Below are 15,664 nucleotides of genomic sequence, written 5' to 3' on the forward strand. Positions count from 1 at the left end.
TTGCCTCGTTGCAAGTTCACAATCACACATACATGTACATATATTTATAATAAAAACAATACATTACAAAGAGACTTTGAACATGCTGGACAGACTCATCAGCTGGGTGGACCTGTGTTATTTATACAGTATTATATCGTCGTTGTTGTTTTTGAACACTAGGGGGTGCTGCATTGCCACAAACTTCCTTGCTCAGAAGAAAGCAGCTTGTATTTCTGTTTCTGCCAGAGTGAACGTTTAGCACTGTTCTTTGGGTACATATAAAGACACAAATGCATCATGTATGACAGGTAGCATGGTCTCAAACAAGTTTTGTATTTGTCCCAACATGCTAACACTTTCCAAGTGAAAAACTGAGATGTCCTCTATTTGAAAAAACGCCTCCATATTTATTCACAAGTTATACATCGGCACAGTATGTACAAAACCTTAACATTAAAATATCAAAAAGGATAATACAACAAATATTCATCTTTATTTTACTTGTATTTTGTTACAAAATAGGTCAGCATCTTCATACTGGCTCTATGCTTCAAGTCAGCTATTAGGGTTCTATTTTTTCTTGTGAAGGGTGATATTTATAAATTGGGTGTGAGGTTATTTTTTAAAGAGCTGCATGTGCCATAGGTAAACTAATGCCTGATAGTATGCAGTATATGCAAGGATCTTTGTGTGGAGACTTCTGTTCCTACCTGTGTGGATACATGTGCATGTGTGCATGTGAAATGTGTTAATTTGTGACATCGGTGTGCCTCTATCAGCGTAACCTTAAAAAACTTGTGTTGCTGGTTACAAACGGACCATGACTGATCTGATAAGTGTATTGTATATATACACATCTTTCTCAATCCAGCAATGATAATGTAAGAGTCCCACTATCCAATACTGGCAATATTTGTGTGGATTAGTGGTGTTTCCTACAGCTGTGTGGTACACATTCAGCCTGTTCCTCCAGCTCAGGACAGGGGACGCCAGCATTTGCTGGCCTCAGAAGGATGTACCTGGTGCGGTGGCGAGTGCCACCTCTGGAGCAAGGACCCAGACACAAACCCCAGGATGACCAGAGAGACACTTCACAGTCCAGTGGTGTCACTGTGTGGAAGGGAGAAAGACAGATGAAATAAATACCTTTAATTCAAATCATCTTGTGGTTTAATTTTTGGTCCTCCCAGGTAAAACTTTTGGCCAGCACTAATATGGAGTCTTGGTCTTACCTGAGAAGCGCTGCGGACTGATGGAGTTAGGCAGAATATGATTGGATATTGGGGTTTGACGGTCAGGCAGCCTCTTCTGTCGAGTGATCCTTATGCTGGCCATTGGTGGTAGCTCCTTTAAGCGTGGATAGTAGAAGGAGTTGGCTGGGTGGTTTGGCATCTGAGATGTGATCTGAACAAGTCAGCAAAAAAACAACAACAACAACAGATCAGCTTAGTTCAGTTGACACAAGTTTAAATAACACAACAGCTCACTTTAAAACAGTGTGTCCCAACAAAGGTAATATGATAAATGTGTTATAATAACACATACAATGACCATGATGTGTCACCACAGACTAAGGACACATGTTAAAGTGAAATACTGGCTTTTTTGATAACAATGGTGCAGCCAGTATATTCACAAAATTATCATTTGCAGGCTGCAAACTCAGCACACAGGATACTAGCAGAGCAAACATAGTGAACAATACTGGTGTGATGCGTTAAAAAGTAAACGAGTGAAATGGGCGAGGGAGCTGTCTACAGACATGTAGGGATACTTTTCCTCCAGACAGGGAAGCAACACGAAGACCTTTATCCAAGTTTAGGTAACGCTCTTTCTCTTACACCTCGTCAGTGGATATTTCATGTATATTATTGTTGCCTTGTCGTCTCCTCTCATCATCTGATAAAAAGACGGTGGGACAGTTATGTATGTAGATGTGTTTGAACATGAACACAGTGTAATGGTATAATTGGTATACGTGTGGTGCCTTATTTCTGTATTTTTGGAAAAAAAATCTGGCAACTATGCCCCTGCACTGCTTTTAAATGGGATTGCAGTGACTGGTTTAAATGCTAAAGGTCGCTGTTGTACATCTTTTACATAAGTTACCTTTAAAGATGATAAAATATCATGACCTAATTCACAAGAGCTAATTTGTGCATAACGTTTCTTATCTAATATTTTTTATAGGTAAACCAGGCTTTTCCAAGAGGTGTACTGTATGTTTGAGAAATGATTCACAACTTAATTTTATGCACATTATTTAAAACATATAAACATAAATGCTGGAATAAAATTGTGTACATTTTTTTTGGCAGCCCAAAAGAAATCTCTTGTGAGAATGACTGCTTTTAAACACATTATACTTGATGCTCTATTGCAAAATAGAGACATTCTTATTCAAATCATTTCAGTCATCAGTCAGTCAGTGAAGTGTAGACAGCAGAGTATGATGTCCCATCCCCACACTAAACTATTTCCCAAGACGAGGGCCATCAACTTTTCTGTTTGTCACCACGAAATGAATGCATGAATGACACAATAAATACATCATCCTACGAGTGGAAGCCGTTTTTTATACTGCATGGCAGGAGCTCACCTTTGTAATGTTTTCTTGGGGACTCGTGGGGAAGTTGGGGGAGGAGAAAGTGAATCCGCTGTCTGTCCCTGCATCATAAGGATGGAGGTCAATGGTCACTTCCTGTTTCCACTCGCTGCCCTCGCAAAGGTTTACGCTGTCCACACCGACAAACCAGTCAGGGCTGGGGATCATCTTCACCATCACTGACAACTGTTGATTGGAGAGAGAAGATGACATAAAGGTATATTTACTTTACACAATTCAATAGAAGGATAAGAAATGAATAATCAATTATTTCATTAATCCACTTAACCAGACAGGTAACATGTGTAACATGTGACACATTTTCAGCAACTCAACAGCTAATGCACAGAAGCTTCAATCAACTTAACTGTCATGTGTGGTGAAAGTGATTCTTTGAACCTCCAGTGACATAAGACATGATAAAAAAAAAACACCAATAACAAACAAAACAACAGACAAATATAAAGTGTGGAGCAAAAGGTCATCTCACCCATCAGACACATGTCGGCCACTATAACTGCAGGAGACCTTACAGAGCCACTGAGGTGTCTTTTTTTTATTCTACACCCAAAATAATTGATTTGCATGTCCTGTGTCTGACTACTGACACACTAATGAGTAGGTGCAGCTTTGCAGATTTGCTTCTTCAAGTTTTCAACTACAAGAAAAATGTACTGAAAGTTATAATCAATCTCACTTGACACATTGGACTAATTGTGGATATTTTCATGGCTCAGGTCAAAAGTCTAAACCTGCAAACAACCGGAATGATGATGAACTGTGGAGCTGAGAAAGAAAAGAAAACAAATATTGTGTTAAACTGTCCCTTGTCTATAAAAATGAAAAAGATTGAGTAGTAGACCACATTCTATTTACCACAGAGTATAATTTATAAATGATCACATCAATGGAAGTGGGTCATGGGGAACTGCATGTGTGTGCACACATGTACCCATTCAATTTCCCTGCGCTGTGTCTCCAGTGTGATGGATGGTTTCCGAGAGCTGGTGACTCATACAGGAAATGGCCTATGGGTCAGCACACGCTGGGGTGGCAGACACCCAGAGAACACCAAACGTCTCCTCATTTGTGGCCCAATATATTCTGTGCTTAAGGTAGGATGTTTGGGACAGCTTTGGGTGGCTACGAAAGGACTGTGTGAAAGTCAAGTAGAGTACTGAAAAGAAAAAAAATTCACAGAGACCGGGTCTGTTTTCTGTTGTTTCTGCTGCAGTTTCGAGCATCCATCATGCACGTGTTCTGAACTATATTCTGAACCCAAGCAATAAAGTAAGGAAGTGCATTACAAGCACCTTCATGCTCAGTTTCCTTCTGGTTTTCTGTGGTGCCACTGATCTTATAAAACACTGTATCGTGAGCAACAACTCCAGCTGGACCTTGAATGTTACTCATTTGGCGTTTTCTGTTTCAAATGACAAATGTAACAGCTACAGCAGTCGACTCATGACTGTGGAGATAAAAATCATATGTGTTTGGGATTTTTTAAGCATTTCGTATGAATGTGTTGGTTTGTGGACGAGAGGAAAGGGAAGGTATTTATAAATAAGAGAGAGAGAACTAGAAAACAGACAGGCAGGAAAGCAGAACAACAGACAAAACCATCAACAGACTCAAACACAGTAATGATTTAGTCTCACTCTTGTGCCATTTGTCTACGGATCTAAAAACAGACAGACCCGTTAAAAAGCAGCCACTGACATCATGCAGCCAGACAACCAGCTGTAATGCTGCTGCTGTCCATAACAAAAATGCCCTCTGACAGAGTTGTTTATGATTTGTAAGGGCTCTTGGTTTCAGCCAGTGGAATAATCAATAAATAAATGTAGGTCACAAGACTTTCAGTCAGGAACAGAATTTCTAAATATCAACCCCCCCACCACCACCCTCACCTCTTTCCTTCTAATTCATCAGCTACATGTAAAGGAATACTTCATTTCTAGCGTTAACTCTGTGACCAGTATGACATATTTTCCAAAGAGCCATACTCCTTCCTGCCTTAAATACATTGCCACTGTTTAAGCCCTGGCTCCAAATTTAGCCCGAGCCTCCAGCCATGACCTTGGCTCCCAAACTCACTCACTATTCTGCACCAGCTTTACCCTGCAGTCCAGAGATGAGCAAAGATGTAGCTCACACAAGTCGGAGATTAAGCCTGTAGACCAAACACAGTCCTCCCGTCTCAGCCCATTTGTTGACCTTAAACATGGGCTATTATCTTTAATAATTTATTATTATTTTTGGACTATTTTCACCGTTGAGGTGCAGTAAAACAACTATGGAAAATCTTATAATTTCTATTGATTTGGATAAAAGAGTGACAAAGAACATCTTTATGCTATATATGCTACCAAAGACATTTGTTGGTTAGCATGAAGATTGGATCCAAGGATAAAGGACAAGGTTGGCAATGAACAGATCAGCTACATGCCTTGTTATAGCTGACTTAATAGCTTTGAAGCTACTGGCCATCAAGTTGTCATTTATGTATGATTCCTTGGTTTATTTTGCTTTTGTTGTCTGTTTTAAGTATCAAAGTAAGAATGAAAAGTATTTTTGGATGTGCTTTGTAGTCAGAAATGTGGCTCCTTGTGTTGTTGCGTGTATGTTGTGCATATAGAAAAATCTAAATAAATTCCTAATAAATAAATATAAAAAACAAATCATCTATCAGCAACAAATATCTATGTAATATTTTTTCTTTGGCGCAGAACATAAAAAAACACATTGGTTCTTACACATCACTATATTGTTGTGACGTGTAAAAACAAATGTGTTTTTGTTACAAGGGGGTATGGTTACTTTAAGACAGGAAGTCACTACAGCAGGCTGTTGTTTCTCCATATTTAACAAAGAAACAAAAACAGAGAAGAAAAAAGCATTATTTCTCAAAATCCACAGACTTTTCCTTTAGCTCAACATCACCCCAAGCTCACAGAGTTCAGTGGGACAGGTGGCAGACAGAGAACAGACTGGGCAGGATGGATGTGGATGGTAAGTGGAAAGACCGAGGTCGTTATGGGAGCAGGTCACCAAACGACTGAAAAGATCAGGTCAAACAGATGGTTTGTGTGACTCTGTGACTTGTGTGTCTGAGCATGTGTGTGCTTTTGTGGATAAGTACTTCACTTTTTATTTGTGCCTACCACGGAGTTCCGGGGCTGCATGAGCAACTCTGTGGAGCTGTGCCCGATGCCATTAGGGATTCCTGCCGTTCGGTACATGGCGCCAACCACGCGTCTCTTTCTGGCCTCCTTGGCTGCCTTCATCAGCTCCACTGTCAACCCGAGTTCAGCAAAGATCTGCACTCCTGCACTGGCCGAAGCACCCTCCTCCCACAGTCGAAAATGACGAGTATGGCTTACCGCTAAAGGGAGAAAAGAAAGACAAGAGAGAGAAGAGGACAGGAGCATTATGCTTAGTGAAACGCATATCAATGGCATTGAAGTACCACAGAGCCTCAGCCAGACGGTGAGATCATTTCCATGGAGCCTGCATTTTACCTCCTGCACTTCAGCAAATAACACTTAAAAAGAGTAGCATGTCTTTTGAATTATTGCATGGTTATAGTTTTCTCTATCTCTATCTATCACTGACAAAACCACAACACAGGCTGGAGCAGCCAAAAGACGGGTCAGGAGCTCAGAGTTGGCAGCCAGATAGTGGACCAAAAAAAAAGAAGATGTAAATGTTTTCTTGCTGTTTGGGCCAACAGCAGTATTTGCTTCACATTATCATATTCAGTTCTGTTATCTATGAAATCTGTTATGAATCAAGAGACTAATTTAGGTTAAACTGTTTGAACCACAGGTTCTGGAGCTTCTTACTCAAACCCGTAGAGCCACTGGCCTGCGCCAGTGGTTTTAAGGGCAGAGTAAGGTTAGCCAGAAACACGCTGACAAATGCTCTGATGGTTCTGCCTTACCTCACTTTTCAGAGCTGTGTAGCGGCACACATACACAACCATGCATTTATACTTAAATGCTCTAGACACATGTATTAACACACACACACACCGCACCGAGCCACACATACAACATGTGCAGCGCACTTCACACACTATCCCGTTTCTCCCCAAACTGCCATTACTTGTGCACTTAATTACATTTCCATGCTAACAAATTTCCCACAAGCGTCAAGACCTTGAAACATGAGAAAACATCACATGAAAGTCCCACCAAGACGGTAAAGTCCAGGTCTCGCCCTTCTTAAATTGCTCATGCTTTTTCTTTGGCTGTGACAAACTCCATTCCCTCTCCCCTGTATAACAGTGTCCTTGGTCGCTTGATGCCATAAAATGCAACACAAAACCATCACAGGCCCCTGAAACCCTCCAGTGGTTGTGCTTTGCTTTGTACTATCAAAATGGGTCAAAGGTCACAAATGTTTTCTCCCTCACTCAGGGACCTTAATTAAAGCCAGTTCATTCACCTGTCCTCATTCACCTGTCCAATTTCTAACAAACACTTTCTAAATATCAAATCATTTTGTCTGCATCTGCATGAAGGCAACTTTAACATGGACACTCATTCCACCATGTCCGCTAGTGCCCTTTTCCTGGCACAATAAAAGTAATTATCAGAGAGTGAGAATCTGGTCTCAAGCATCATCTTCTTGCAGGGCACCAATGGGTGACACATATGAACACTCCAACACACTATGTTTGTTACTATGTATGCACATGCACACATATGTACTATACAAACATCTGCCATCCATACCATTGTCCAAGGCTCTTGGAAAAGAGCAGAATCAAAGCACCCGAGTCTCCTCTTCTTCTTCTTTCCCTGCAGAGTTACGTGGTCTGACACATCACACCCCAACTATCATCACCCACCTTCACCAACCCCCAAAGCCTTGACTCCAGTCTTTACTGCCAACCTTGTGGTAAACCGGCGGAAATGTGGTAAAGAGAGTCGGACTGAGCTAAAGTAATAGAGAAATATTACAGATACAGCTAGACAGAAGTTAGAGAAACAGAGAGAGAAAACACCCATCTGGTAGCATTTAAACTGTCTTTCTTGTTGCTCGCTGCCTCTTGCTGCCTTGCTAATTAACATCTTTCACAACTGTGTATGTGTGTGTGTGTGTGTGTGTGAGTGTGTGTGTGCCAATATGGACCTCATAATAAAGGACAAAACATCTGTCTGTATGTGAGGGACAGGGTCAGTGCCCCACCAAAGGCTTTGCAAAACTGTTGCAAGCCTAAAATAATAACCTTAAATTCAGTGGATTATTGTCCGGTATGACAGAGATATTTCATGTTCCTTTTTTTTGTCTCACCTATGAGTTTGGACCACTGTGCAGGGGGACGGAACAGTGGATACTGCTTGGGAAAGGCCTGTGGGCTCCAGTGACCTGTAAAGACCAGGATGTAGGAAGCAGGACCCTTGGCTGTGCATTCAGTTCCATTGAGCACTCGCAAAGGCCCAGCAAACGCAAGGCAAAGCTTTAGAAGCACAATGAGTAGCTGCTGCAGCCAACCACAGGTCAGGTGCTCCGATGACATCATCTGGAAGAAATGGAGAAATGAAAAATGATTGTGTGAAGTCTTATGGTAGAGAGATGTATCCAGAAAAAAAAAAATCTGCACAGGCACTTTTCTTTAAATGTGTGGTGTATCTTATAATGAAAAGCTGCTGAAAAAGCACTTTGGCGCATTATCTCCGGCAAACAAAGGAAAAGATCATAACATGTACATTTAGGAAACCAAACCCAGACAATCCTGGAAAATCAGTACAAGAGGGGAAATTCCACGCCCCTGACCTCATATCACGACACATTTATTTTATCAGAGAACAAAGCTTTGTGAACCTATTGACCCTCAAGCCTTCAATTTAAAAAAAGGAAATCTAATACTATCTCCTGAGCTGCGCTGTGTGTTGGTGCAGAGCCAGTCTGTGGATACACGGCAGAGCAGTAATGTCTGCCACAGAAGCCGCTCCAAAATAAAACACGGCTGACATCTCTGAGGACACATGTAAACCCTGTCTGCTCTACTGACCTCAGTGACTGACCATCTAATGACCACTGGCCGCTGCCGCTGAGTCAGACTCACACTCACGCCTTTGTGTGTGTGTGTGTGTGTGTGTCTGTGTGCGCCTCAAAAATGTGTCTCTGACTCGGCTGTCAGCAGGACTCTCTGTGTGATGCAAGTAATTCAGAGCCTCGCTGATTTGTCTTCCTTCTGCACTCCTCCCTTCCAAACACTTCTCTACAACTCATCCTCCTCTCATCACCTTTTCCACCCATATTCTCATCCCGTCTCTGCTCTCCTCCATCAGATTCCCAGGGCAACACAACTAAGATGAACTGTGTATACGTGTGTGTAGGTGTGAATTTGTGCATCTATCATTGTTTTTACTGTTATTATATTTTTATTATTACTGTTTAAGATTGTTGTCGCAAGTACTACAGCTTATTAGACAGACAGACAGAGAGATAGATTTAGCGTTAATAGTTAATATAGTTTCAAATATCTGCACGAGGACACTTTCCTTGAATGTACTTAAAAAAAAGTACTTTGGACTAAAAGGCATTGCAAAAATGATGTTATTTCACTTATGTCCTGCTTTATTGGCACATGGCTTAACTTTCAGACAGAAGTTTATGACTTGATGACAGATGAATTTTTCTGTGTTTGAATGTTCGAGAAAGGGAGAGTAATGTTTTTGTGGCTGCAGCCTCGTGTGGCGATTCTGTGAGATACTATACTATAATGAAACCTCCAAGCAGCTGCAGAATGCAGACAGTTAAATTTGGGCAAGTAGAGCAGCTCACAAACTCACACACGCACGCGACATACAGGGTGCATGTGCACGCGTATGCGCGCACGCACGCACACATTCACACACACAAAGTTCATGTCCAGCTGCACATTGTCCCTGAAGTCTATTTCCAGAGGTCAGATTGTGTTACTCTGCCAATTTAGCTGCAAACCTCAAACTCTGACACTTCCCTAAGTGCAGCCTTACAAGTCACAGGGTGCTTTGTCAATTAGATTTCTCCATTAATTGTATGTCAACCACTGCACAGTTTAACAGCCAGCCATAAAAATACCTCCAGTGTGGAGACACACAGCGGCCAGCATTAGTCTCACTGCTTAGTCATCTGATCTTCTCTGCAGGAGGCAGATGATGCTCCAGGTTGCGACATGTGCAGCTTGTTCCAAAGAGGCCTTTCTTTTGGGAAAAATGACGTCATTGTAATTATTTTCTTTTTTTTGACCTGCACTCATAGTAAACAAGCTAAGGCGGTGAAATGAAAGTGCACTGCCTGGAGATGGAGATTTTTCACACGAGTGTGTGATGTTCACTGCGTCTGTCCTGTCTGCTCTGCCCACTGTGTTTACTACAGAAAAGGAGGTCAGTGTTGTCACAAGCTGCTGTAAAGAGGTGTGTGTGTGTGTGTGTGTGTGTGTGTGTGTCTTTCACAAACCACAAACACACAATCAAGAGAAAGAGGATCAACCTTTTCTTTTCTTTTTTTTTACTGGATATTCACATCATGCCACACACCAGTAATTGTTTGTCTGAAATCCACTGTTACATTATGAGGCCAACCATTAATCACATGTTTTTCCTCTGAACTTGTCACCCTGACACAAAAACATGTGAAAGAGACATTTCTTAAATTCCCCCCACTGCCACACTGAACTTCACCAGTCAACACACAGACCAGCGACCAGCTGATGTCGGATGGAAACACAGGCAACAAAGAATCTAGGCCATATGGCCTTTATTGCTGCGCACAGGGCAGTGAGCACATAATGTATGTTCAACATAAAATTTACACTCACATGCACTCTTGCCAGAGACATGCTCTCATCCGTCAGCTCAGTCAGGCACAAGACCTAATAAAACGAGGGGATGTGGCGCAGAGCCAATCGTAGCCTCCGCTGCCCCACGGGCACCTTCACCAGGTAATTACAGCAACTTCACACTGAGATAATGCATACACACACACACACACACACACTCACTGCAGCTCATATACATGGGCACGCATGTATGCACACAAACAGATTGGTGGGATGCAGGGTTAGATTCAGGAGTGTGCGAGGTAAAATACTTCACACACTCCTGCTGCACAGCGTACTCTGGCACACTTTGAAATGTCAGACACTTGACCGCTGGAGGGGAAGTCATACAGGCTGTAAGCTGCCTGAAATACAGTGGATGGACTCTATTGTTATAAATACGATGCACACACATGCACAGGAAGCAGAATGCACTGTGGAAGATTATCAGGTCTAACAAGCTGTCAATGACTTGAACTATGTTATGTAATGTAATGCTCAAGCAAGTCTTGAATAAACCTGGTGTAATAGCAGATATTTGTCGACATGAAATAGTAGGACAAACACAGGTTTTCACTGATAGAATTAATTAGGGTTGCGCTCCAGGTTTTACGAGAGCCAGGGTTCTTCAAGTGTAGGAGTAGGTCACATTAAATACTTGACACTTTAACCCATAGAAGCTTTTATAGTTTCTCAATGTTTCCCACATCTCCTGGATGTGTTCCAGTAAAGTGAGCGAGTCGTAATCACACTGTCTAATTATAATCTAATTGTTTTACTTTTTAGTTGGGTTAAACATCTAAAAATATATTCCACCACTGCACTGATGGAACAAAAAAACAAACCAAAAAAACTCGCCGGATCTCATGCTGTTAAAAAACACAACCCTCAGCGAGACTGTCTGTGTGCGTGTGTGTGAGCGAGAGAGTGTAAATAATGAATGGAGGCTCAGTGTGTGAGTCCTACCTGTGTTTGATCAGTCAGTCAGTGAGAGAGAGAAGCTGCAGCAGCAGAGGATACAGATCCACTCACCCTATCACTCTTCTCTGTCTCTCTACTGTAGCCAGCTGACTGGTGCAGCCTTATCAGACTTTATCCCTCTTACCTCTGTCTTTATCTCTCCTTCCAAATTTCTCTCCTCCTCTCTCTCTCTCATTGCATCTCCTCATATTACCCTCCTCTCTTTCCCTCACTTTCTCCACCCCCTTCCCTTCTTTTCTCCCCCTACCTCTCCTTGTATGGAAAGGCGGTTAGCAGCCCCACTCCTCTCCTCCGCTGTCCCTCTCTTCTCTCCCCCTGTCTTTCTCTCTCAAGCTTTCGAGTCTTTTGGTGGCTGTGTAAACTCAGTAACTTCATTGCTGACAAGCTAATCGTCACCACATTGGCCTTTCTTTACATTCACCAAGCAGCACTGTGTATTTTCTTACCCCTGTTCCTCAGCACACGTCAGACGTGAGCGGTGTAGAGTTGCTGAATAATGGCAGTAAAATAGATGGCAGAAAATGAGGAATAGGCCTTTACACACAACCTGGAGGACAGACCAGTGGAGTCTGGACAGAAATGAAGGCCTTTTTTTTTTTCTTTATTTCTTCAGCTAATGTAGTGATTTTTTACAAATGGTTCCTCTGTCCTGTGGCAGATCCAGCTGTGATCTCAGCTGAGGAACCCCTTCACTCAGGTCAGGTTGTGCATGCATGTGTGTGTCCCAGTTCCCACAGCTGGTACACACATGGACAACCAGGGAGGTTTCTGTTACCGGCCGCCACTCACTTATCAACGTGTCAAGGCTCAGACTAAATGAGCCTTAACGCTTGAGTGCGTGTGCCTTTTTGTGTGTGACCGGAACTTTAGTTACTGATTTCTATCCACAGCCATGACGCGCTGCAAAGCAGTCGGCCTATATCTCATCAAACAACACACACATGCGACCTGGTCCGGCTGGTGATCTAATGTGGGATCGAGCACATGTTGACCAGGCTGACATAAGCCAGACCTGAAAGACAACTCTAAAACTGGAGAAAGGCAGACCTTTAAAAAGGGATTCAGCCACGTCACTGTACGACTCTGCTGTGAACCTTCAAGAACTAGTGGAGAACCGAGAGGAGCAGACAGAGGAAGAGGAGGGGTAGAGTTAGATATGGGCCAGGTGAGAATTTGTACTTTGGGTCCTGTAGTCATAAGTGATCAACAAATACAAGTTCGGGGGAAAACTAGCTTTTCCTGTGCACCTTGGGCATGGAATTCAGACTCACTCATATCCATTGACAGTGTACATGTTCAGTGAGTAACTTATGAGTAATTTAGGTGAAAGCTATTGTCAAAAATGTAATATACTACCCATAAATATGATTGTATGCGTAACTTATTTAAAATAAAAATGTTTTGTTTTCAGAATAAGCCTTTTATATGTCTTTGGGTAAGCGCTTTGCTTCACGGAGGCTGCCATCGCACACCAACGTGTTTCTACATGCAGCCTAAAAACCCACACAAACCTGATGAATAAACCATCGAAGAAAAGTGAGGAAAGGGCAGAGAGAGTGGGAGAGTAGACGACTAGAGAGAGTTGTCGAAGGGTGTTTACCTCCTTCCTCTGGTTGTTGCACACTGCAGTGTCACCGTGAGATGTCACACTCATGTCACACTCATGTCACACTCATGTCACACTCATGTCACACTCAAAGAATTTGGAGAGGTTGAGCATGTGGTTGTTGTTTTGCTATTTTCATTGTATATGTTGTGTTTTGAATGTGCTGTGGTTTGGTTTGGCTGCTGATAGTAGTTTTGTCCATTTTCTCCTCTTTTCCTGTGACATTATTACGGAGTGGTCTCACAGTTAGGAGTTTTCGACTTTCTATTTGTTTGTTTATTTGTCTGCCTCTGTAGTCGAAAGTAGGTTACAGGAAAAACCCAGACTCTTTTGCAGCAGTCTGCTGATTAATGTCTGTGAGCTCAGTATCCAGATGGATGAGAAACGTCACTAATACACGGTCTAATTCATAGTCAGTGTATACGTGCAAGCAAACAACACACACACACACACAAATCACTCAAAATATGATCTCAGCACTGGCAAGAATCAACGATTACTTTGATTACTACAACACATACACATACAGTGCACAGTTAAACCACACCACACACACACACACACACCAGAGGACACCAGATACAGCAGCAGAACGACTGCAGGTTGCCTGACTGACGCAAATCTCCAAGATAGTTGAAGATTTTCTTCCTGTCAATCACGTGCTTACGTTAGTGTTACGTGAGCCAAGTGAGTGGAGCAATGGGAGGAAAACCATGAGCTAATCACAGACCATTGGATCAGAGCCATACCAGCTCCAGTGTCTCGGTTTCACCACCACAAACTCTTCAGACCCCTAAGACAGACATACAGGAGGAAAGAGCAGCATTAGGAACAGATGGATAATATTGACTGGCATTCCAATGTTATTAAAAAAAAAATATATATGTACAGACAGCAGAATGATTCTACTGATCTATAATAACATCTGTTGCTCTTTATTATTCGTCAGCGTATAGTCAACTCTGTTGTCAATGTCAGGATCCTTTAGGAACAATGACACAATGGTTTTCCAGTGAACTGATGGCTAAGCAGCCGGGCTGTTGACAGGTATGTGTGTGTTACTGCAGTGATTTATGAAGTAAACCAGCTTGGTAATAGTGAAAATCTTAGCAACAAGAAGTGTTCACAGTACAGACAGCTGGTCAAATGTAAGGGACTATAAATCTTGTGCAGGCTGAAGTGGCTCCAGTAATATTTAATCATTCCAACAACAATGAAAGACAAATATCTATCAATTGATTTTGGGGTCTTTGTCAAATCCCTCCAGGTGGAATATGTCATCTGTCAGGAGACTAATTTATCATGCAGACATAAGCCACAATTTCAATATAAACAAATGTCCATCGTCAAATAGGTTCACGCAACTCTCTGTGTTTCTCAATATAGCCGTGTTTACATATCGTGTCACCCGGCGACATTCCCATGTGGCACACAGTGATTTGTTTTAAGGCAGAGGCAACAGCAACATTGCACTACTAAAGCCAGACGGCTGGAAAACAGATCGGAGGATAATTGCAATTGCAACAAAGTGCCCATGAAAAGTTAAGGAAGAGAATTCTACTGTCCAAAAAGCCTGGTTGTTCAGCAGCTTAAGTTAAGTGTGTACTGAGCCAGCAACGTTTGACTTGGTGAAATCTGTAAGGCTCTTTCTCAACTTCCTCCTCTTGAACTAAAAAAAAAACAAATAAAAAATGATGGCTGCACAGCATGGAAGCTAATGGGGTACGTTACTGAGAGGTGCGTGATGCCCATGTGCAGTGCGCTGCACATTCCTGAATGGGTCTTTGGAATAAATGGACCGAAATGCGTTTGGAGTGTGTGTGAATCAGGTTTGTGAAATACTGCTCACATCCTGGGCCTCCTTTGACTACAACGTTATACACACAGACTTATGTAATACTGAATGTCAGCCGTCCTAGATACTGGTTGGCATGGTGTGCAGCAGCACGTCTCCAGGTCCAAGTGTCCATACAGACGTACATTTTATGAGTTACAGAGAGGAAACACTACGTTTTTGGTCAGCAGGTCCGTCTACCACTTTGGTCCAGACAGAAATACAAGTTAATTTATTTTATTGTACCTTTATTATATGAGGAAGTCCCACTGAGACTAACATTTCCTTTACAAGTGAGACCTGGCCAGAAATCTTCTAACAATTTTGGCAAAGCAATGCCATTGTGCTTTCTCCAGATCTCCTGAGTTAATAATTGGTATATTTGAAGTTTTAAATTGTTAATTAATTTATATTGTGCCTCTGCATTTCTAATGCAAACATGAAAAACACACACTATGAAAAGGTTATGTAAGCTGTTAGCATTGTGAGTATGCTAATGCTAGCATTTTGGTCAGTCTGAGAAAATGTCAACACTGTCTTGTTTGGTAGATTAAAGATATTTTAAAAAAAGCCCATAACTAACCTGACACCGTCCACAGGAGACATAACTGTAAACTATCCTCAAACAAAGAGTCACTGAATCTGGATAATCTACAAATAGCATGCTAAACCTGGGGGGGGGAGAGGCAACTGAATCAGACAGTAATCCACTCATCAATGCTTAAGGCCAGAGGCTCAAGGCTTCATCACACAGCCACACTCACCAGCCACTTTATCACATACAAACTGCTTTTCATTGCAAATATCAGCTACTCACGTGGCAGCATCTTCGTGCATTCA

General features: G+C 42.0%; 1 protein-coding gene across 2 annotated transcripts; it reads right to left on the reverse strand.

Moving 5' to 3' along the window:
* Nucleotides 1–364: 364 nt before the first annotated feature.
* On the reverse strand, nucleotides 365–11,525 carry spon2a (spondin 2a, extracellular matrix protein). Of its 2 annotated transcripts, none has more exons than XM_044039793.1 (6): nucleotides 11,370–11,525; nucleotides 7,889–8,117; nucleotides 5,752–5,972; nucleotides 2,582–2,773; nucleotides 1,215–1,386; nucleotides 365–1,092 (listed from the first exon to the last, which is right to left on the reverse strand). In XM_044039793.1, the coding sequence occupies exons 2-6, from the start codon at nucleotides 8,115–8,117 to the stop codon at nucleotides 905–907; spliced, it is 1,002 nt and encodes a 333-aa protein (XP_043895728.1). In that variant the 5' UTR covers nucleotides 11,370–11,525; the 3' UTR covers nucleotides 365–904. The 2 variants fall into 2 exon arrangements, with proteins under 2 accessions (XP_043895728.1, XP_043895727.1); XM_044039792.1 differs by lacking the exon at nucleotides 11,370–11,525 and adding an exon at nucleotides 10,404–10,509.
* Nucleotides 11,526–15,664: the final 4,139 nt, after the last annotated feature.

This window comes from Solea senegalensis, linkage group LG12 (assembly GCF_019176455.1).
Source record: "Solea senegalensis isolate Sse05_10M linkage group LG12, IFAPA_SoseM_1, whole genome shotgun sequence".
Classification (NCBI taxonomy): Eukaryota; Metazoa; Chordata; class Actinopteri; order Pleuronectiformes; family Soleidae; genus Solea; species Solea senegalensis.

Excerpts from the sequence above, each read along its gene's own strand:
- spon2a (XM_044039792.1), bottom strand. The coding sequence starts at position 10,424 with ATGTCTCTGGCAAGAGTGCAT. Across the intron at positions 5,973-7,888 it reads ACAGTGGTCCAAACTCATAG|CGGTAAGCCATACTCGTCAT; the intron begins GTGAGACAAAAA and ends TTCTCCCTTTAG. Across the intron at positions 1,093-1,214 it reads CAGTCCGCAGCGCTTCTCAG|TGACACCACTGGACTGTGAA; the intron begins GTAAGACCAAGA and ends CCTTCCACACAG.